The 21,828-nt window shown below is 32.0% G+C and overlaps 6 protein-coding genes across 6 annotated transcripts; 3 read left to right on the top strand and 3 right to left on the bottom strand.

The window, feature by feature from the left end:
• Positions 1–1,168: 1,168 nt before the first annotated feature.
• Positions 1,169–3,881, bottom strand: LOC128385793 (serine-rich adhesin for platelets-like). The gene is made up of 4 exons (XM_053344711.1): positions 3,204–3,881; positions 2,676–3,120; positions 2,442–2,584; positions 1,169–1,782 (listed from the first exon to the last, which is right to left on the bottom strand). Exons 1-4 carry the CDS (start codon positions 3,262–3,264, stop codon positions 1,358–1,360), a joined length of 1,074 nt encoding a protein of 357 aa, XP_053200686.1. The 5' UTR covers positions 3,265–3,881; the 3' UTR covers positions 1,169–1,357.
• A 2,036-nt stretch (positions 3,882–5,917) lies between these two features.
• On the top strand, positions 5,918–8,626 carry LOC128385778 (uncharacterized). The gene is made up of 4 exons (XM_053344690.1): positions 5,918–6,158; positions 6,261–6,381; positions 7,507–7,649; positions 7,852–8,626. Exons 1-4 carry the CDS (start codon positions 6,107–6,109, stop codon positions 8,271–8,273), a joined length of 738 nt encoding a protein of 245 aa, XP_053200665.1. The 5' UTR covers positions 5,918–6,106; the 3' UTR covers positions 8,274–8,626.
• On the bottom strand, positions 8,527–13,554 carry LOC128385771 (tuberin-like). The gene is made up of 11 exons (XM_053344684.1): positions 13,327–13,554; positions 12,910–13,098; positions 12,502–12,636; positions 12,172–12,364; positions 11,967–12,060; positions 11,801–11,903; positions 11,628–11,719; positions 9,521–11,555; positions 9,366–9,450; positions 9,166–9,257; positions 8,527–9,075 (listed from the first exon to the last, which is right to left on the bottom strand). The coding sequence occupies exons 1-11, from the start codon at positions 13,327–13,329 to the stop codon at positions 8,809–8,811; spliced, it is 3,288 nt and encodes a 1,095-aa protein (XP_053200659.1). The 5' UTR covers positions 13,330–13,554; the 3' UTR covers positions 8,527–8,808.
• Positions 13,555–13,755: 201 nt separating this feature from the next.
• Positions 13,756–18,633, top strand: LOC128385773 (nitric oxide-associated protein 1-like). Its single transcript, XM_053344686.1, is given in 3 exon segments — positions 13,756–14,873; positions 14,876–15,226; positions 15,294–18,633. Coding segments are annotated over 3 exon segments (2,433 nt in total). The 5' UTR covers positions 13,756–14,713; the 3' UTR covers positions 17,216–18,633.
• LOC128385777 (Golgi SNAP receptor complex member 1-like) lies at positions 18,407–19,972 on the bottom strand. Its single transcript, XM_053344689.1, has 4 exons — positions 19,825–19,972; positions 19,322–19,754; positions 19,134–19,246; positions 18,407–19,074 (listed from the first exon to the last, which is right to left on the bottom strand). The coding sequence occupies exons 1-4, from the start codon at positions 19,844–19,846 to the stop codon at positions 18,953–18,955; spliced, it is 690 nt and encodes a 229-aa protein (XP_053200664.1). The 5' UTR covers positions 19,847–19,972; the 3' UTR covers positions 18,407–18,952.
• Positions 19,973–20,207: 235 nt separating this feature from the next.
• Positions 20,208–21,728, top strand: LOC128385775 (tRNA (guanine-N(7)-)-methyltransferase non-catalytic subunit WDR4-like). The gene has a single exon (XM_053344688.1). The coding sequence runs from the start codon at positions 20,309–20,311 to the stop codon at positions 21,587–21,589; it is 1,281 nt and encodes a 426-aa protein (XP_053200663.1). The 5' UTR covers positions 20,208–20,308; the 3' UTR covers positions 21,590–21,728.
• Positions 21,729–21,828: the final 100 nt, after the last annotated feature.

Below are 21,828 nucleotides of genomic sequence, written 5' to 3'. Positions count from 1 at the left end.
GTGTTTCACCGTTTTAAAGGCGAACTGATATTTTCTCCAAACAAATCACATTGTCTGAAACTCGATTCTCATTTCAATTCGAAAGCGTTGATATAAAATTTAAGCTCAAATCGATGAGAAAATAGTTTCTATTTAGTAATCGATTGACAATAGAATTTGGATCATTTTTGTTTCTATTCCAATTTAATTGTACAATTTGTTTTATCAATTTAATTATCGATTGCAGTTTAATGGGTAGAAATTTAGTCTTTAATTATCATGGTAAATTGTATTTCAGGTTTTGTTTTGGCGAACCTTCAATTCTCATCATTAATCAACTTTAAATTGTTAGGTGATCACTTTAAAGTGTTATTGTTATCACTTATTAATTAATTAGGTCGAAAACAAATGAAACCAAATTAGTTGATGATTTTTTGATCAATTAATAAACCACCAAGTGTTTGCTCTCAATTATAATTAAGGTTTAACTTTTTGTATTTGTATTTAATGAACCGAATAATTAATTATAATCAATGTAAACACAACAATTCACTCGTTATGTCTCTAAATAATTAAATTAGATTACAAATGATTGTGCTGAAAGTTTTGAATTATAGTTTCAATGCCTAAAACAATACAACAATCAGAATGCAATTAACGGAGGAATTGATTCCTTGATGAACAAATTATGCGAAAATTGATCAAAATTTGCTTTCAATCATTTTTGCAATTTAATTTACAATTGAATTGCTAGGATTCGTTAAAAGATTATTTAAACTTTCGAATCAATATTCATATTAGCGACCACGATAACAATTAGTAAATTTCTAAAGGCACGAATTGAATTAACCATTAGAGTTAACAATGGATCCATTGGACTGGTTCTGACTATCGAGCTCAAACAATAAGGCAATCGCATCGAGATTTGATCATCGGAAGATCATGTCCATCGAAGTGAATTAGTTAACTAATTTGAAAATAAAATTTTTTATATGGATTGAAATCATCATCTGATTAGTTAATTGCTACTATTGATCAAGTATCTAAGGCTCGGGTTACTTTTTTAAATCGTACTTATCCCTGACATCATTTTCGACATCAATCTAATCCGAAATCAGATTGAGCTCATTACAATGAAACTTTAATCGTTTAACTGATTAGCCAGAATACTCTTAATTGCTCAAAGTCAAATTGGTTCATTTAACCTTAATTTCATTTTATTTGATTATTAACAGAGTTAAATTGATTAGAAAGATACAAAATTAAACATAATTTGATTAAAGCGAAATGAATGAGACAACAAAAAAAAGTGCGATTTAAACAAAAAAAAAGTTGAATGAGATTCGTTAAGTAGTAGCAATTAGTTAATCGTAGTTCCTTAATCATTGGCCAATCGAGGGAAGATTTTAAGAAGTGGACCAATTAGGAAAATGTCGTTAACTTCAAAATTAGCGTCAGCGGCGGATTTTAATCTGGTCAGTCCGTCGTTATTGTTTTTGATACATTCGCCTTCGGTGGCGTATTTGGTACAAGCGATGTCCATCACGTCCTTCAAAGTAGCGTCGATCATTTGCTGGAAAAATTTGGACACTTCGAACGATTTACTCGAACATTCTGATCTCTTTTGAAGATTTGCTCGAACACAGTTTTCCAATTGATTGTACATACAACATAAATCACCGAATAATTGAGCATCGGTTGAGTTAATTGCTGTCGATTCAAATTGTCGATTAGCAACATTAAGACAATGATTCCAACCGGGAAGACTTGATTCAGTTGTGCATTTGAGTATCTCAATGGCTCCTGTTTCAAACGTTTGAGATTAACAACAATTAATCATTTCTCATATTAATGTGATAATTTGATAAAAAGAAAATCTTATTAATCTGTTAATTAATTATTCTCAGGTACTTGTGAATCTTTTCAACTGATTATCACTCATTCATGATCAGATTTAATGATCAATATCAATAACTTTTCATCACTTGTAACAACGATCAAAACCTTGACGATTAAACGTCAATTGTGGCCTTGTTTTAATTGCAAATTTGATAATAAACATGTGAAAGAATCAAATTAGTTAATGATAAAAAGTTTCTTAATTAAAGAGCCATATATGTGGTTCCTGTTAATTGTAAATTAACTTTAAATCATTTCTCCTTCCTTATGATGATAACCAAGGACAAAATGATCACATTAGCTAACATCACAATTACATAATGACCGATAATCAGTTTTAATAGTAAATTAACTGAGAATCAGGTAATTAATCATCTATTTATACACACACTGAATACTCAGTCAGTAGTTAATCAGATCGCAACACTTTCTAGTTGATTTTTTCTCATGATAAGATAAACATTATATCAGAATAATAATAATAATATGTTTACTTGGATGATTCCAAATATAAATTCGTAACCTTTGTGATTTTTGGTTCGTAATTAAATTTGATTACTTACTCTCTTTCTCTTTATTTGCATGGCAAACGTTTTTTATCAATTTACGAAGACCCCGTAAGAAGATTGAAAATAATTGTCGAGGCAACGAAGTCAAGCAACTGGTTGAAAATTTTCGCAAAGCTTTGTAGACTCGATCGCCGAGGCTGAGGATTAAGGGGAACAATGGAATAGTCCAGGATTAGATTAGTGTTAATCTTTATGTGTGATCTGATGCGATTTTAGATTGATACTTACGCGCAATGAGCGTCAATTGATTCTCGACTTGTAGGGAAGGCAAAGTTACCGACCAGGAGAACTCGTCGAATATCATTACCATATTGACTTACGATCTCCCGACAGAATCCAAGTTTGGCGTTCCAACCTTTGTTTCCGGTTCCGTTGTTGTTGATTGAAGCTAGTTCACTATCGAGCGACTCAATTTCACTTAACTTCTCACCGACATTCTCTGTACTCTTGATTGTTGATGATTTAGACGACTCTGTGGTTGTTGATGTTGTTGGTGGCGATGTTGTAGATGTTGATGTTGCTTCAGTTGATTTAATTGTCGTTGTTGTTGTTGTGGTTGAAGTTGAAGTTGAGGTTGAGGTTGTGGGTGAGACTGTAGATGATGTCGAGTTTGTCGATTTCTTGAAACGATCAGATCTACGAGACTGACTTCGATTTTCCCTCTGACAATCAACTGATAGCAATTAGTGAGATTAAAAAAGAAAAATAAATTTAAATCTAATTGCCAATCAACTATAATTGTTGTTAAAAACTTACCAATAAGCAGAGTTGAGATAATTATCAAAATAATAAGATGAATCCCTTTGGATGAAAACATACTGATTAATTGTGAATTGAATCCCAATCAATTGGAATGAAAAAATTTAACTATTCTAATCAACTAAATTTTGTTATTTAATTACAATTAAATAATTAAATAACAATTATTCAATGAGAAAGGCACAAATTAATGTTAAGTGTTGATGAAATTAACTAAAAGTGATTATGAAAATGAAAGTTTGTTTAAATAAATGTTGATTTAAAGGAACCCAAAAATCCTTGTCCAAGTTAATCAAATTAAATTGTAAATCATCAAGTTAATTTATCATTTAAGTAACTCCTTTCACTAATCTTGGCGATTAGTATTAATATAAATACATTTTATTTTTATTAAATTACTTAATTCAGTTTGATTAGAATCACAATAATCGGCAACAAGTTGTCAATGACTTCTCAACGAATCCGGCCAAGGTTTATAGTTTATAATACAATTAGAACTTAATTTTTAACAACAATTAACCTTTAGGGTATCAACAATTAAAACTAAAAAGGTAAATACTTAAATTAAGAGACAACAAGAAAAATCAAACACTTAAATCAATAAGACTTGGAAGTTAATTCATTTAAATGACAATAGAATTGAAATAATTGTAATCAAAATGAACGAGGAAAAAAATTAATCACGATTAAATTTGATTGAAATGTTTGCAATGATTAAAATTCTGACAATCTATTGGGAATCAATTAGTTAATCAATCACTGTAAGATTGTATTAAATTGTGAGCTATTTTGATTAACTGATTTGAATCAATGTCATTTGGTATTAATAATAATGATGATTGGCTGTTGATTAATTTAATCATAGACATAATTAAAGTGATTCAAATTAACCAGTTTTCTGTTCAGTTTCAATTTCACAATTATTCATTGAGATAATCATCTTCATAATCAACCTTGATTTTCTTAAATTACTAATTGTCTAGGTAATAATTAGTTGATTACTAGAAAATTTCTTAATCAAAATTATGTATTATTTTGTCTCATGTTTGATATATAATCTTGATGAAAATGTAATAATCACAATTAAAACAGTAATTAATTGTTGGTTATCTCATTTTGAACATCAACAAAATAATCACTGATTTGTTGATTGCTAAATTTAGTTGACAGTGATTAAGTTAATCAAGTTGATAATTTATTAATGGTGATACATTTCCTGTAACCAAATTAAGACTGTCCATTTTAAATGTTACTTTTTTAAGTTGTTAATAAACAGAAATCATTTAACAACAATCAATTCTGATTGTCGCTCTATTATTGTAATTAGTTAATCATTTAGAGGAAAAATTGTCGATCAGATTTACAACAATCAAATCTTATCAGTCTCTAGACAAACACTTACTTTAGATCAAGATACAAATTCAACTGACCATTGATAAAAAACTAAAATAAACAACAAATAATGATAAAGAAAATGATTAATAAATTGCAACAATTAACAAATCAATGATTTAAATTAAAGGTGAATCTATTTATAGTTAAACTAATAATACGTTACGAAATCAGTGTAACAAGTATTGGGTTGAATGGGACGTTAACTTAGTTAAAGTTATTGACTTGATCATCAGAAGCATCTAATTAATCAACTAATCAAGTGACTATTTTACTAGAAAGTTAATTGTGAGTTGATAGTTTAATTGATTGCGATTAAATTACTTAAAGATGTAAATAAATGAAATACAGAAACAAAACATTAGAACTTGTTTGAAACTCTTTATATTTTTTCATTTAGAATTGAAAATTTTCCCATTGACACCTTAAACTGGATTAGATTAAATTGATCGCAAATCCTGATAATGGATTTAAATTAATCACTCAAACTTAATTTCTTAATTTGATTCTTTCTCAAATTTTTCCTAAAATAGTTAAACTTGATCTACAATGTCCATTATCAGTTAGTTTAGACCTAAACTCCATTTGATAACCGAAGTGGAAATAATATTTGCCTTAGAACAGAAAAAAACCTTTACCGTTGATTTCGGGGTTTTTTCCGCGAAATTAACGGTCAAACTTTCATCACAAATCGGTTAAGATTTTTTATTGAGAACAATTAAGTTAATTTTTTTATAATATCATCTGAGCAATCAGCTGATTGTTGTCACTAAACTGAATCTGTTGACCATTATCATGCCATTATGTGGTTTTCTCATGGTTCTGTTGATTAGATCAGTTGATTTCTGGTTAATTTGTTAAAAAGTTGAACAATTTTGTTTCATTTAAATGATAATTAAATGATGACCAGTTAATGATATGTGTATCTTATTAATAGAGTTAATTATTTGAGTTAATTATGGAGAATCCTTGAGAGCCTGTGGTTTATTTATTTTGCCTTAGGGTAATTTATTCTTGATCAGAATTCTGAGAAAAATTATGAAGATTCTGAAAACTCAGTTAATAATAATACGTTTGCATGATATGATGAATCTAATGATTGGGATGAAGAAAAAGAAAAAAACTTGATAATATGAGAGCGAAAACATATCATCTCCTCCAGGTGATAAAGTCTAAGGAGTTTCGGGCTTGGAACAGAAAGAAAGAGATGAAACTAAGAGGATGATGATAGTGATGATGATGAGATGATAACAGAGAGAGAGAGAGAGAGAGAGAGAAGATGAGAGAGACTGATTAAGAATGAGTATAAAACATTGAGAGATTCAAGTTCGCCTTAGAAGTTTTCAAGTCGCCCCTTAAGATAAACCATAAGCTCGTCAACAATTAACTTAATATCATCTCATCACCTTTCACCTTCGTTTAATGCTCAAGAATAATCTTAATTAACTCAATATATCAATCGCTTAATTTATTCAATTTTAATTATCGACATCTAATTAGTGTTCAAAATGCAACTAAAAGTGATCTTCATACTTTTACCATTCGTTTTCTCACCATCAGGTTTGACTTTTTCATCTAATTTTTAGATTGTCCAGTTAATTGTTTACCAGTAAATCACTTATAACTGTTTAATTGTTGATTCGTTTGTTTTCAATTGTTTAGAAGCTCAAGATCAATGTAAAGCGATCGCCAGAAGAGTTGACCGGAGTTTTCGGACATTTTTCTTCATCGACGAACAAGTTAAAATCCCTGTGGCTAAACCAGAATTAACTGAGCATTGCCGGTAAGTAACAATTTAATTGTTGACTTAATTGTCCATCGATTTTCCTGATTACATAAGAACGTATCTTTAATTTGATACAAAAATTAGTATCGTATCATCAATAAGCCTTAGCTCACAATTAATATATGGAAAATTGATTTGATTAAGTCAACAAACTAATAATCATCAATTTGATTAGTTATGTTTCCGGAAATTTGATTACCAGAGTCATTTAAATGATTACAAACCTGATCGTCAGGTATTTCAGTGATTACTACTAGTTAATTGTCAGTTAATTATAACATGGTTTGAATCAAGAAAATAATAGTCGATGGTAAAAGTATAAATGATTAATTGTAAACAGTTTGATTTTTTAGTTTCCATCAAAAAGATCTTGTTTTGTTAATTGTAGTTCAAGGGGAATTAAATTAATGTTTTATAATTTAAGATGATCGATTAAATTGTGATTAAATGTATTCGTAAGTAATCAAAATGTTATGAAACTTAATTTGTTTCATAAAAATGGTAACAATCAACTGATTTGAAGTTTGCTACACTGTTAATTGTTACATAGACTCAGTGATTATCAATCAGAGGGAAACTTTTTAAATGCAATTAACGACAATTAGCTCAGGGCGATTAACTTACTGTTGATTGATTGAAATTGAGTGAAAATTGGTGATTAAACTGATTATCACACCAAGAAAAGTTTAAATCATAATTAATTGCAATACTTTGATTTAGGTTAATTTTCAAGGTAAAAATTAACAGCAATCAAATTAATCATAAAATCACAATCAGAACGATTAGTGAATCTAAATCACTGGATTCTGTAATCAAATAGATAGATACAAACAACTGACAATCAGATGTTTAATTAATCACATCTCAACTAATCGTATTTACATAGACATAAACATATGATTAAACTTAATTGTTGTGACGCAATTTAAACAATTGTTTGACCTTGTCAGTCTTGATAATATATTGTAACTTTCAAGGTGATTAAGAAAACCCTTTGATAGTTTCTCATTATAACTCTAAACTGGTTTGTTATGTAATTATGGTGATTAAAGAAAATGGTAATTACAATTATGATTAATTGGAATTAACTTTCTTCCTATTCTCTCAATTAAACTTCAATAGATTACCACAAAGAGCAATTAAATCGTTGAAAAAGTACAAAGAATCATGTACCAAAGGATTGTCTTCTCAGATATTGCAACTCGCCGTTGTTGGAATTACAAATGCAATCCAATCAATGTGTTCCCTGAAAATCAAGATCGTGAGTACAATTAACTTGATTCAATATTCCTCCAAGCTAATCATCTGTATGATTAATCAGATTGAACAACAATTAGCCTATTGGTTGAAAACCAAAAGAAATGAAGTGGTTTCGATTCAGTTTGGAGAGCTGGCTGGTTGCTGGTTATGTTTGCTTGCGATTTGTTTGCTAATTGTTAATTGTTTCTTCTTTTTTAATTGTTTCAGGAACGATTGAAGTTAATCGCTGTCTAACCGATGATTCGATTAAATCATTCCATTCGTGTTTCTATCGGGGCGAGAGAATGTTAGATTCTGTTTCTCGGGTTGCCAACTCTTCCAACATTTTACCTTTGACCTGTTGCGCTTTCAACTTTTTCGACGAGTGTGTTTTCTCATCGATCGACGAAACTTGTTCAACGAGTAACATCAAAATTAGCGACTATTTCTCAAATTTTTTCGATCTTGCATTGGATGATGTTCGCGATTTGGCCTGTGGTCGACTCAAGACGGTCGCTAAGTGTGAAGAAAACCATCCAAGACAAACGCGAAGATTAAGAAGAATCTATCAATCAAAAGAATCGACTCAAGATAAAAGAGGAAGTTTCATCTTCTCTTTGGTTGAAATTTCATCTAAATTGAGTGAATAATCAATTAAATCAATCATTAATAACTCATCTTCTTCACTTTTTTACCAATATTATCATTGGCATCTTCAATTAGACTTGATTTCAATAATTAATTGGATTAATTTTTTGTTTTACATTGTGATTTGTGGTCTTTGCGGAGTTTTGGACTCATAATTATCATTAACGACCAACTTGATTATCATGACCAAATTAATTCACCATTGATAATCTATCTTCAATGATAGATAATTAAAGCAAGTTTTTTTTGTTAAGCTTGGGTTTAATATCGTTTGTTTTATATATTGTATTAAATTCAGTTCTACTTTTTTTCATCAGCATTAATAAATTAATCAAAACTGATTTATCTAAAGTAATTTTGTGTTTGTAGATTTATAAATTCATTTTCACGATGAGAGCATTTTGTCCAATATTTTATCAAACATTAATTTTCTCATTTTCGTTTCTCTTATCGTTTTTTTTCAACAAAATTCTGTTGGTCATCAGCTTTTTTTCCTTTTTTTCTTTGTTGATTTATTTCATCCTTTTCCTTTCAATACTAGATATAAGTGGTGAAATCGTCTGGAAATTTATCACAATCGGGTGGATTCGAATAGATGTCTTCAAGATCCGAATTTGATATTGTTGACCTGCTATTTGGTGAGAATGAAGAAAATTGTTTCTGGCTCTGAAGTTCAGCACTTCTAATATGCTCTAACGTCTTTTGTTTAATCCTTTCAATTTGTCGAAGCCTTTCAACACAATTAGATGCGTAAAGAGAACCAGTGCTTATGGATCTTTTGCTATGATAAATCAAAGATGCGATCTGAAAGATGACAAGAGAAATGAATTAAATTCAAATTTAAAGAAGAGAAAGATAAAAACAAAAGCACGAAATAAATTGTATTCAACTTACGTTAAGATTCATACTAAGCTGGCGAATATAATTGGGCAGAGCGGTGTCAGATAGTACGACTGATTCTCGAGGACCAATTATATCTTTTAAGCCTGAAAATAAATAGTCAATAAAAAGAAATTAGCAAAAAGGGTTCTCTTGACGATCGATAGTTAAAAACATTGTCTATTTTAAACAGGTGAGTGATTGATGATTCTTACCTTCATCAAATAATTGAATCATCACCAGATTACTCTCATATTCTAATGGTCGTATTACAATAGCTGCAACCACAAATTTACTTATCTGTAAAAAAGACAAAGAAGAGAAAACGTTAATTACAATATTGAATTGATGAAATTAAAGCTCTACGTACCCTAACATCGTTAACAGCCAAATCTTGGCCGCTGTTATTGTAAATGATGCAGATACAATCATTTCCAATATGAGCGATTTTAGAAGCCCGTTCAGGATCATTCTCTTTATTGGGCATGAAGGTGGAAACGTGGAAAACTACTTGAGTTAAATTGTCTTGCCAATTGATTGCGAAGGTTCCGTCTTGTCCACCTTGTGCCAATCCACCAATATAACATTTGGAAGTGTCAATGTCTTGGAGTTTAATTATGTTACCTAAACCACGGATAAATTTGATATAACGGAAAGATCCAAAACGATTGGAAAGTATTTTATTCAAGTCTTTGTGCTGGTCCGTTCCAATATAAATAACTCCTATTTTGTGTATCTCATGAGGTAAAATACGATCCAAATTGTTAAGAGCATTTCGAATGATGTCACTTTTTGGAAGCATCAAAGGCTTCTCACCTTTACTGTTTTCATCACTTATTGAAGAATTATAAAAGAATTGCAAGAAAATAAAACTTGGCTTAATCCCGTCATTTCGAGGATTAGAAACTTCAGTAATACGTTGATTTGAGGAGCTTCGTTTTACTGAGGTAGTTGCATTTGAACGGACTAAAGCTGGACTCATCACCGAAATAGTAGCCAGTCTACCCCTTGGCACATGACTAAAGTTTTCCGTCTTAGATTCATTGATATCCTCTAATTTAGCTGGAGTTTTAGGGGGAGTCCGGGGATTTGAAGGCAAATTTGAACTTATGGTGGCTTTTAATGGAGAAATAATTGTTTGGCTAGAGTAATTTTTGCCTTCAATCAAAGTCTCAGGATCCAAATCTGATTTAATATCTGAATTGAAAAAAACTTCTTTACCAGCTGAGTCAGGACCTGGACTGAGAGTTGAGGCTTCTGAGGCTTTTTTTGTGCTAAATCTTGAAGGTGATTTCCAACTAAATGAAGATGCACGGGAAAAGGGTGAGGTTTTAGAATCCGCTTTTCCAAGGGACGATGCACGAGACAATTTAGCCATGTTATTTTCATCACTTTCTTCCTCACACAGAATATTAAGATCACCGTTATCCGATATCACTTCTTTCGCTGCTGCAGGTGATCCTGAGGCTGAAGTATTTTTCGAGTTTTGACCAATCACTTCTCCTCTCTCCATGTCAGGGCTGGAACTTGCTCGCCTAAAAACGGGCGGAGATGATTCTGGTGTATCAGAAGCCAGAGCGTCTTCACCACGCACTACACTTGAATCAATCTCAGCATCATTGAAATCAATTTTAACTGGTTTTGAAGGATATATAGGTGTTAAATCATTTGTTAAACTGTCAAATGGGCTGCAAGGATAACAAGGTATATTTAGTCTATTTTGGATCTTCATTTTCCAACAAGTTGTTCCACTTGGTCTTCGGATCAAAACTTCAGCCCAACCTTCACACCAACACGAGCAGGTACTTGATTCTTCGTAATCATCATTTACAGCATATGAACTGTTAGAGTTAAGGTGAGAATCGTCCAATGCACGGGCAGTTGGTTTACTGGTACTGGTTAAATTAGGAGTGATCGCAGATTGATGTCTCCTTCTTGAAGTATTTATGTTCCTCTCATTTTCACTGGAGTGATTTATTGTTGAATTAGTTGTCAATACTCCACTGTAATCAAGAGTTTGATTAAAACTTCTCGGCTCATTTAACGTCGAAGAATTTCTGATAGGGTTGAATACTTCGTCATTAGAAAAATCAGAGCCCGTTCCTAGTTTACAAAATCTAAAACATCGTTCACAATAACCATCAACGAATGTTCTAGCTCGACAACCACTCGTGGTGATAGTGATCAGCCTTTGACCCATAAGCCAAGTTGAACTAATAGATCTATCGAGAAGCATATCCGAACCAATCGGCTCTGGCAATGTTGAACACAATCCTTGGGTGTATCGAGACAAGAGATCCATATGAGATTCCACCAATTCCGTGTGAAATTTTTCATTGGAATGCAACAGAGAAGAGGTAGAAGAGCTCACATTCTGTGCATTCGTATTGGATTGAGACTCATTGCTGTAAAAACGAAATGGATAATGGGAAAAAAGTTAACTTGATCAATTGTTTAAATAGAAATAATATATTTACCTTTTCACTGCAACATCTGAATTGAAACTTCCACTTCTTTTACGAATTTCTGCAGTTTCCGCAATAGATGATATAACGTTCACTTGCAGTCCCTATCAAGATAGAAAGTGAGTTAAACAAAATTTGGTAACTCGAAAAAGTTTGCGTATTCTGAATTTATGCCGATTTCTTACTTTTATTATGTATTTAATGATAACTTTACGATATGATAAACGACACTTCAAGAACCACATAGACATAACTCTAAAGGCCATCGCTACAATATAGTCTGAAAACCTTTAGAAAGACAAAAGAAAAGGTAAGTCGAAAATGTCTAATTTTGATATTTGTCATTCTTACTTTGATGGGTTGGTGAAAGGAAGGACAACAGCAAAGATGTTCAAGTACTGGTCAGATACAAAATCCTTGTAAAGGCGAGAGTGGAGAGTTACATCTGTAAGAAAAGACAGAGAGAAGGAGAAGGAGAAGGAGAGCAGAGTAACAATTAGCATGATGGTTTCAGGTTACCTATTATATTGAAAATAATAGAAATTGATTTACTTACAAGAAAGAAACTCAAGAAAAGGTATTGCAATTGCTACTGTAGACGAAATCTTAGAGAGGCTAAGGAGGACTTGTGGTAGATGTTTGATCATAGTATCTTGCATTTCGACAACACACAAAGACAGCGCATTAATACACTGGCAAGTAGCTTGACGATTAGGTAATCCTAAATAAAGAGTTCTAACCAGTAAACTCTGTATAGATTTTTCCATGTTATTAAAAGTTGACAGTTTCACCAAGAGGAAAAGAGAATAGAATATGTAAAGTTAGATGAGTTTTCAGAAATGAAAGAGGAAAATGAGTTAATCAATATTCTTCCAAGAGACTTTACCTGTGAAGCTGGTTCAATTAGCTTGTGATATGCAACAAGATTTGAAAGTATTGGGTATATGAAACTTTGGAATAGAGCATTATTCATCCGTTCAGGGGTGTTGGAAAGTCGCTCAAAAGTAACATGTTTTTCAACCTGCGATAGGTGAAGGGAAAAATTGAAGAAAGAAAGAAAATTAAGAAAAGGAATGATGAGGTAATGAATATTTGTAGGTTGATTGATCAATTCATGGATTGATTAGTCAAGCAAATGAAACCACAAAACAAATCTAATTCAGATAGATGACAGGTTTACAGAGAGAATTATTTTTCTATTGATGAGTCAATGGACACATACACAGATCTTTCAATGGTGATGACAGCTGAGCTGAACAATTTGCAAAGAATAAATTAGAAAGGAAATTCTTACCATGGAACAAAGAGTTTGGGTTAATTTGTTAATATGTTCTGAACTTGAATTGTGAATTAAGGCTTCAGTTGTGAGGAAATATGGCAATTTGTTGAGTACACCACTTAACTGTTCCCAATCTTTTTCGTTTTCAAGTGAATTGATAATTTTGGGGAACATTTCATCCAACGGTGGAGAATTGGTCAAACCCTGAGAGTAAAAAAAGAAAATCAAGAAGCAAAAAAAAAATAAGTAAGAGTAGAAGTACAAAAAGATGGAAAAAGAGATTTAAAAATCTTTTCTCTCTTTCTCTCTCTCTCATTCATACAATCACACTCTCTCTCTTTCTCTCCTTTTTTCTCTTGTTTTTTAGGTTAATTAAAAGAAAACAATTAAAATGAATAGGAAAATGTTTAACAAAGAGAAATTTTTACTCACCATTGTGACCAAGCTTTACTCAAACCAATTCGTAACACAACTAAAAATCACCATCAGTCAACATTAACAACTATCAGCAGACAACAATAGAGACCGATTTATATCCGAGTTAAATCCGATTCATACCCGGTTTTCAATAGGAAAAGGATCCGAATACTTTTTCCAGTTCCGTTGTAATCACTTTACGTTCAATCTAAACAAAAGTCGAATAAAATTAAATCATTGATAAAATATGGAAATAATTTAATCAACAATGAGTACAATCTAACAAACAACTAATCCACAATAACAAGCGAATTTAAATTAATTTAAATTACAATTTAAAAAGAAAATCTTTGAGTTTATCTCGTTGCTAAGCGACCGGAATAAAGAACAACTTTCCTGATGAGTTCCATCAGATGGAGACACTTGTCTAAGAACAATTAAGAAAAGAATTAATTTTTTTCTAATCAATTGACATTTAAATTTGATCCAATTGTTTTGACTTTGATTTCTTTTTTTCAGATTGACATTTAAGGAAATTGCAAAATTTGTTGATCTCTATGTGATTAAGTAGAAGAGAGAATTCATTGTGTCATTTGAGTCTTATGAGTGATTGATTATGTAACAATTATTTAAGAATTTGTAATCTCCATATTTATTGTTTTTTTAAAAGATTCATTTTGGTTTGATTGTTGACCAGTTGTACCATTGGCTTGTGAGTTAATTGTCTGTTTATGGTGATTTAATACGACATTTGTAAATGGCGGCCATTCATTGGGTGTATCTTTTGGTGTTACTTTTCCCTTTGAGTCTGGGGAACCATTGAAACTACTCCTTCTTTTGTCGTAACAAACCTAAAGAAAGAACCTGAGAAAAGTGAAATGAAAGAAGAGAAAGAAAGAAAGAAAGAGATAGTCATGAGCAGAGAATTAAATATTTACTCCACCTTTTGTGGTACTTGTTTTCCTGTGATTATCCAAAGAAAAGTATCCAGATAATGAAGAAGAAGATAAATATCTACCTCGGTTTCGGTTTTTCATTCTAACAGCTGATTTTCCATCACCAGTTAAATTTCTGGTTCATCTTTTGTGTTTAGTGAAAGACCCAAAGAGAAACGTGATTCTGGTTAATCAACAGATGGCGATCTAATTGTGAATTAATTTGGTCTCTCAAATCGTGTTGAGGTGAATTGCAATTGGAACCAAATTGACCTGTCATCAAGTAACAGGACAATTGAATATTTTATCTTCACCGGAATTTTAATCAAGTGTTGATATTGATTTGGATTGATGAGTTTACCTTGAAAATGTTACATTTGCTTTCAATCAATGAAACCATGTGATGTCTTGTGATCAGCTGTTGAAACCATGTTTTTTTCTAACGGTTGTAATTCAATAACTAAAGAATGTTGAAAATTAACCATTTGACTGTTAATTGTGTTGACAATTTATCATATTTAAGGTGTTCTAGACGTGGAGTACGATCTGTTCGTGTTGCCCAAGAGAGATTAAGAAAGTTAGAGGAGAAACATGCAATTGAAGAGGCTTTAATTGTCGCTAAGAAAAGGATCAATTGGAAGAATGGAAGAAACAAGATGAACAGAAATTAATTGATTGGACTGGCTGGAGACGAAGATTCGAAGATGATAAAGCGGCCAAATATGTTCCATTACCATTGAGTTTAACTGGGTTCGGTGATGGAGCTCGGCCAAGATACTGGACTCTTAAATTGCAAAAAGCTTTACAACAATGGGCAGAAGAAGTGGCCAAAAAGCAAATATCGTTTTCAGATAAAATACCGGCCTCATTGGCAAATTATTTAAAGTCAAATGAATCGTTAATTGATACAAAATTCAAACCTCTCTGTGATAAAATGACTCAAGAGAAGTCAACTGACACCACAATTGAAACAAGTCAAGGTAATTAACTAATATGAAGTGTAAACATCTGATACAATTAATTATCATCAACTTGTATTTTTTACAGATACATATGATAACAAGGCGATACAATTTCCGTTTGAATTGCTTGATGAACTTAAACAATCTGATCAAGAAACTGCTGAGAAATTGGCTAAGCCAAAAACATTTCCTTCTGGTTTGGTTGATAAGGATTATGAGAATTTTTTAAAACATCATAATTTTGTTCAAAATTTAGCTCATAATTTACAAAATATCAAACCAATTGACTATGAGGAAGAAATAAAAGGCTGGGGAGCAGAGTTATGGCGTCGTAATTATGGTTCACCGGATCCAAGGGTCAAACCAAGTACAATTCCGTGCGGAGGTTGTGGTGCTTATCTGCATTGTACTGATCAAGCTCTTCCAGGTTATATTCCTAGTGAAGTTTACAAGCAATTAAAGCCATCTGAGTTGAAGAAACGTGTTTGCCAGAGATGTGACTATTTGCACAGTTACAATGTTTCAATTGACGTCAACGTACCTACTAATTTATATCCTGCAATTATCACTGAGATTCAGCAAAAGACAGGGATCGTTATTATCATGGTTGATATGACAGATTTTCCTGGATCCATATGGCCAAATATTATCAAATTGATTGGTAAAAATAGAAAAATCTATATTGTCGGCAATAAAGTAGATCTACTCCCTAAGGATGGTGTTGGTTACTTGGAAAGAATTGAAAAAGCGCTGAAACAGGCGGTTAGAAATGCTCATGGAGCCGAAGAGGGCATAAATATCCGATATACTTGTTTAATCAGCGCCAAAACAGGATATGGTGTCGAAAGGTTAATCACTAAATTACTAAATGATGACAATGGAACCAGAGACATATATTTAGTTGGTTGTACTAATGTTGGAAAATCAACCTTGTTCAATGCATTATTACAATCAGATTTATGTGCAAATCGGAAAAACGATTTAATTCAACGTGCAACTACTAGTCTGTGGCCTGGAACGACTCTTAATCTGCTGCGATTTCCTATTAATCAACTTCGTGGTTGGTTATTAAGACTGAGACGTGTCAGATTAAAAAGACATGAAAAATTGAGACAGAAAGAAAAGGATATGCGACTTACATTATATCGTCAAACTAAGAATCCTCGATTAGCCATATTGAATGATCGTGTTGATACTTCTTTCCATGAGAATTTACCATTTTCCGTTGAAAGTGGCCATCCGATGGCTACGAAACATGTTTCACCCAAAGCATTCGATGCTGCCGATTTTGCCTACAAAAATTATCGATTTTTCTATGATACTCCGGGTGCAGTTTACAAAGAGCAATTGTTAACTCTTTTAACAACCGAAGAACTGATTAAGACAATTCCTAGAGAAACAATTGTTCCGAGGACATTTTCTCTTTGGCCTTTCCAATCGCTTTTTATCGGAGGACTGGGTCGTCTTGATGTGGTTCACGCTCGTCAAAATATCTTGTTGACAGTTTTTGCTTCTCATTATTTACCCATTCATGTAACTTTCACCGAACAAGCCAACCAGTTTTACAATACTTTCCTTGGATCTGAAATGCTCGGGGTACCGATTGGTGGAACTGAAAGGTTAAGCAAATGGCCAATTCTTATTCCAAAAGAAATCGATTTAACTGGAATCGGGTGGAGAGAAAGTTGTGCTGATGTTGTCCTTTCTTCTGCAGGCTGGATATCAGTTACCGCTGACGAATCAACTGATCTGGTCCTTAAAGCTTTCACGCCAGAAGGGAGAGGAATTTATGTCCGTCAACCATCATTGTTACCATTTGCTGTCAATATGCGAGGACCTAAAATCAAAGGGACGCCTTGTTACGAGGCAGGTAAAACCACAATCGATGAAATCGGCGATGATGGTTACTTAATTGGTGAAAAACAACCGGATCCTCAACGAAAACTACCTGAATACAAAGAGGAAACATTAGACAGAAAAGAGAAACAATTTAGATTAACTTATTAACGATTCATGTAAATTCATAATTGTACAAAGACGAGTTCTAATTGTTAGATTCTTGATAAATATAAAGAGAAAAATTTTCTAAATTTTCTTAAAACTTATGGATTAATATAAACAAGCAATTAATTCTTAAATCTTGAAATGATAAATGCTAATTATGACATTTACGATAATTTTATCAATCAAAATTTTCGAACGAAACAAAAAGTCAACAAAAATAGTAATTGAACCGAATCGTTGAATGTGTTTTGATTGCAATCGAATTTTCAATCAGATAATCTACCTATTTTAACTAATAGCAATTTAATTCAACAGTTAAACTAATAGAATTTTTTTCAGCAATCCAACAATTATCAGAACATTAATCAGTCACAAACGACGAGGTTAACGTGTTTAAAATTGTTTCTCTTTTTGCTTCGTTAATTAACTGATTATTTTGATTGAGAAAAAAGGTGACTTGTAGTATCAAAGAGCAAGAATGAAGAGAAAAAATCACAATTGATTAGTTAAAGAAAATAATTTATCCACTTACAATTAATCCTTTTCTCTATTAAGTAATCTAATTTTTTGTTCTTACTTCAATCTAATCTTGATTAGTGTTTGGTAGTCAACAAGTAACTTACAAGACAACAAGTTGATTGTTTTCATTATCCTCATGGTTTTCAATGAGCCATCACTTCAATTGTGATCATAATTAACTTGTAATTAGTGACCTTCAACTGACCAGATAATTTAAAATCCATCGAGTTAAATGTGATATTAATTTAGGAGAATGGCCCAAGTGAATAATAATAAAACAATCGTTGATTATTTACCATGTTCATCAACAGTTTCCCAATCAACAAGTCCACCAACATCAACTAATCAAAGTAAATCAGCTCTACAATTAAATGCTCGGAAACGAGCACAAGTAATTTTTAATCATATTAAAATGTCAAGTTATCGAGATGGTCCCTTTGCAATTAAACCAAATAAAACAGTTGAAACCAATATTGAGAAATTAAATCAATCAATTAACAAAATTGATGCTTCCAAACCATCTGATCCAGTTGAGAATCCAATTAAACCAAAGCCGGGTGATTGTAATAATTTACCAACCATTGGAATGGATTTAATTGCAAGTGAACATGATGGAATAAGGAAAATCAGAGCGATAACAATTAAATCTGTTCTGTGATCGTAATAGGAGACTAATTGTTATTAATTAAAAATGATTCTTTTGGATTTTATTATTTTTGTATGATATAAATAAGTGCAATTCTTCAGGTCTTTGGGGAGAAAGCAAATCATACAACATTAATTACTACAAATCGAGTAATTATCATCGATCCAGTGATACAAATTGAATAAACATTAATTCTGTTTTTTTCTGTGTTTTCTTGATACGTTAAAAAAATTAAACTTTGATTATTATCCGGTGACGATTTTGACTTTTTCTTAATAGTTTCTTTTGCAATCGTTTTTCAAATCACAACGTTAGAAATAGTGTCCAAATGATACCAAGATGATTAAATCTTTTCGGTTAATTTATTTTCCATGTCTTTGGTTGATTAGAATAGTTAATAAGAGTGACAATCTTCATGATTTCACAAGGAAAATCTCAATTTAGTTGATTAATTGGATAACCTTGTTGGTGACAAGTACCAGTATTGAATTAGATCCGATGCAATTAGACTTGAAAGATTATCACTTCGACTTGATTTGGGATCACGGCAAAGTCAAAACACGTTACAGATTAAATTAGAAGATGAAAATGATCAGGAAAAAAGTGCAAACAGCAATTACACCACTGATGATTATCGTATCTTTCCTTTTTCGGATGTTTATCCGGTGAATTAAACTATTGATTAAAGGGAATCGATCTGTAATATTGAATGAAACGGTTAATTATCGTTGAGTTGAACTATTGGATTAAACTTACTGGCTAAGGTTGTCATTTGTGTTTGGAAAGCTTTGAATGTAGTCCTCTGGTTGATTAGATTCTCTCTGGTCCTTGAAGCAATATTAATCTGCTCTTCAATCATTATTTCTGAACTGTGAGGAAATAGAAAAGGATTAAATTAAAAATGAGTAATCAAATGATGCGTCGTATTTGATTGTCACACTTACTTTCTAATATGCTCTTGTTCCTTCAGGTAAAGGTCGGTTATCTTATTAGTGGAAGATAGGGAAGGATAATCAGTGTTTCTCTTATTACCGGACAACAATTGTTCCCTTTGGATAACATCCATCATGTTGCTTCTTGTTTTTCTAAATTCATTGGAATAGTCATTCAAAATTTCCCGGTGACGTTGCACAGTGTAAATTGCACTTGAATTCTGAACCTGTTTGGTATATTCGGACATATTGTTATTGATGTCGGTTAATTTTTTCAATAATCTTTCAATTTCACTGGTAATCCTTTCGAATACATCGTTTGTATCTTCAAGAAGTGGAACAGATTCACTAGAGGAACTGGTTGAATCTCTTGAGGCAAATTTAGAGAAAGCTAAAAGCTTTGAATCAATATCGTTCTCTAAAAGTCTGGCCTCTCGCCGAAGCTCTAGAAGAAAAGAAAATTCATTAAACACACAATTAGAATTTAATTAAAACAACACAATTTAAATAATTACCTTCCCAACGATTAGCTGTCATTCTCAGCAAATTATCAACACCAATTTAATAACAACAAAAGTAAACAAAATTTTCTGCTAAAAACAAGAAACCAACTCATCCTATGAAAGAATGAAAAAGAATCCACTAGATGGCAGTTACTTCGAACTATTTGTTAACTATTTTTATCTTCATTTCATTAAATTTAATAATTGACAATTATGAATTGTCAATTCAATGATTAAAATGAAAATTTCTCATCTCTTGATCAACTTTTCCTGAAATCAAATTGTTAGTTAAAGACAATAATTAAAAAATATGATCGAATTGATTTGATTTCTCTCTCACCACCAGATGACAGCACTTAGATTGTTTGGTTCTGGCGATTTTGTTACTCATAGTAACTCATTGGTTCACATTTTGATTTTTAATTGTTTTTAATTTTAGCTTTTCATTGTTTTCCATTCATTAATCGATTTTTAGTTTAATTGGAACAATTCAAAGATGGTTCTTCTTATTGGTAGCCAATCTGTGATATCCATTACCCATAAACCTCTGACAGTAACAAAATATAATCTTGATGGAAATTGTGATTCTCCGGTGTTACTAAGTCTTCCGCCGATAGTTAATAATTCAAATGGTCCTCCTGGTTCAATTTCTCGTGGTGCCGATGCTGAGGAAAGCTCTGATGATGACAATGTCGATAATATTGGTGAAAATGGTGCCGAATCAAATTCTAATACTGCCAAATCAGATGGAAATGTGACTTGTTTTGCAAATGAGAAAAGACATGTTGTCTCAGGTGGATTATCTCCTTCTGAGAAGTTTTTAGTTTTATGTGATGATCATAAACAGTTAATTGTATACGAAGTTGATTCTTGGAAAGTTATGGGAGCCATTAAGGTTGAAAGAAAATGTGATCATATTATTTTCAATGAGAAAGAGGATAAATTTATTGTCTCCGATCGTTCTGGTTGGATTTATGGTTACGAGATTAATGCTTTTATTGACCATTCGGAAAACAAAGGGAAATTTCTTCTTGGACATAACGCAATAATTTTGGACGTTAAATTCAGCCCTGGATCTAGATTCCTAGCTACATGTGACCGTGATGAGAAGATTCGAATTTCTAACTTCCCAAATTCTTATAACATTGAATCATATTGTTTGGGTCACACAGAATTTGTTTCATGCCTCGGATTTATTGATGACCAAACTCTCGTCTCTGGAAGCGGCGATGGAACACTAAGAGTTTGGGAATATATTAAAGGAAAAGAACTGAGCTGTCATAATTTCAAAGATGATTTGGAACTAAATCAAAAGGACGATAAAATAGCACCAATGGAAATACACATAACCACAGTCGATGTAATCGGAACCGTGGTTATTGTTACTTTTTTCAATTCACCAACATTCATTACCTACACTTATGATAAAACTACTAAGAGCTTAGTGAACTTGATCAAGACCAAAGTCGAGGCCAATATACTTGGGTCAGCGCTCAATAATTGCGGTGGATTTTTATGTTTCATCGAGCAACCATTTTCCATTGCATGTTTTGAACTATCGATGTATAAAGGTGAAGTTTGCCTGTTCGAAGCGAGTCATAAACTGACCACTGCTCTTTTACAAAATGTTAAATTCGTCGAGGAATATATTGTCGAAAGGAAACAATTAACTAACATTGGATGGCTTTGGAAAAACTCTTACAACAATCAGAATGTATATTTGGAACGGAAAAAGGAGAGACAAGAAACACAGAGCAAGAAACTAAAATCAATCTGAAAATCAACAATTAAAACGAAAATGATATGAAACTACAATCAAATATTGCCACTCATCGTCACTTATCAAATCATCCACTGTAAATTCACTAATCAATATTTTGACCTCATCAAAATTAAAGACCATTAATTAAGTTAAATCCATAATAATGATTTACCGATAATCATTTTCTGTCGACATCTTGATATCGACTCAAATCTAATACATCCAATTAACTGTCACTCTGTTTAATGGTCATG

This window comes from Panonychus citri, unplaced genomic scaffold, assembly GCF_014898815.1.
Source record: "Panonychus citri isolate SS breed McGregor unplaced genomic scaffold, ASM1489881v1 Contig00050, whole genome shotgun sequence".
Taxonomy (NCBI): domain Eukaryota; kingdom Metazoa; phylum Arthropoda; class Arachnida; order Trombidiformes; family Tetranychidae; genus Panonychus; species Panonychus citri.
Note: the sequence above shows the minus strand (reverse complement) of the source record. Positions and strands in the feature narration are given on the sequence as shown.

Coding starts and splice junctions, on each gene's coding strand:
- LOC128385771 (XM_053344684.1), bottom strand. Junction 11,556..11,627: donor TCAGATGTTGCAGTGAAAAG/GTAAATATATTA, acceptor TCGTTTTTACAG/CAATGAGTCTCAATCCAATA. Junction 9,258..9,365: donor GATTCAATTATTTGATGAAG/GTAAGAATCATC, acceptor ATTTATTTTCAG/GCTTAAAAGATATAATTGGT.
- LOC128385777 (XM_053344689.1), bottom strand. CDS start 19,846: ATGACAGCTAATCGTTGGGAAG. Junction 19,755..19,824: donor GACAGCTAATCGTTGGGAAG/GTAATTATTTAA, acceptor CTTTTCTTCTAG/AGCTTCGGCGAGAGGCCAGA. Junction 19,247..19,321: donor GAACAAGAGCATATTAGAAA/GTAAGTGTGACA, acceptor ATTTCCTCACAG/TTCAGAAATAATGATTGAAG.
- LOC128385775 (XM_053344688.1), top strand. CDS start 20,309: ATGGTTCTTCTTATTGGTAGCCAATCTGTGATATCCATTACCCATAAA.
- LOC128385778 (XM_053344690.1), top strand. CDS start 6,107: ATGCAACTAAAAGTGATCTTCATACTTTTACCATTCGTTTTCTCACCA. Junction 6,159..6,260: donor ATTCGTTTTCTCACCATCAG/GTTTGACTTTTT, acceptor TCAATTGTTTAG/AAGCTCAAGATCAATGTAAA. Junction 7,650..7,851: donor CCTGAAAATCAAGATCGTGA/GTACAATTAACT, acceptor TAATTGTTTCAG/GAACGATTGAAGTTAATCGC.
- LOC128385793 (XM_053344711.1), bottom strand. CDS start 3,264: ATGTTTTCATCCAAAGGGATTCATCTTATTATTTTGATAATTATCTCA. Junction 3,121..3,203: donor TATCTCAACTCTGCTTATTG/GTAAGTTTTTAA, acceptor AATTGCTATCAG/TTGATTGTCAGAGGGAAAAT. Junction 1,783..2,441: donor TGCAAATAAAGAGAAAGAGA/GTAAGTAATCAA, acceptor CGTTTGAAACAG/GAGCCATTGAGATACTCAAA.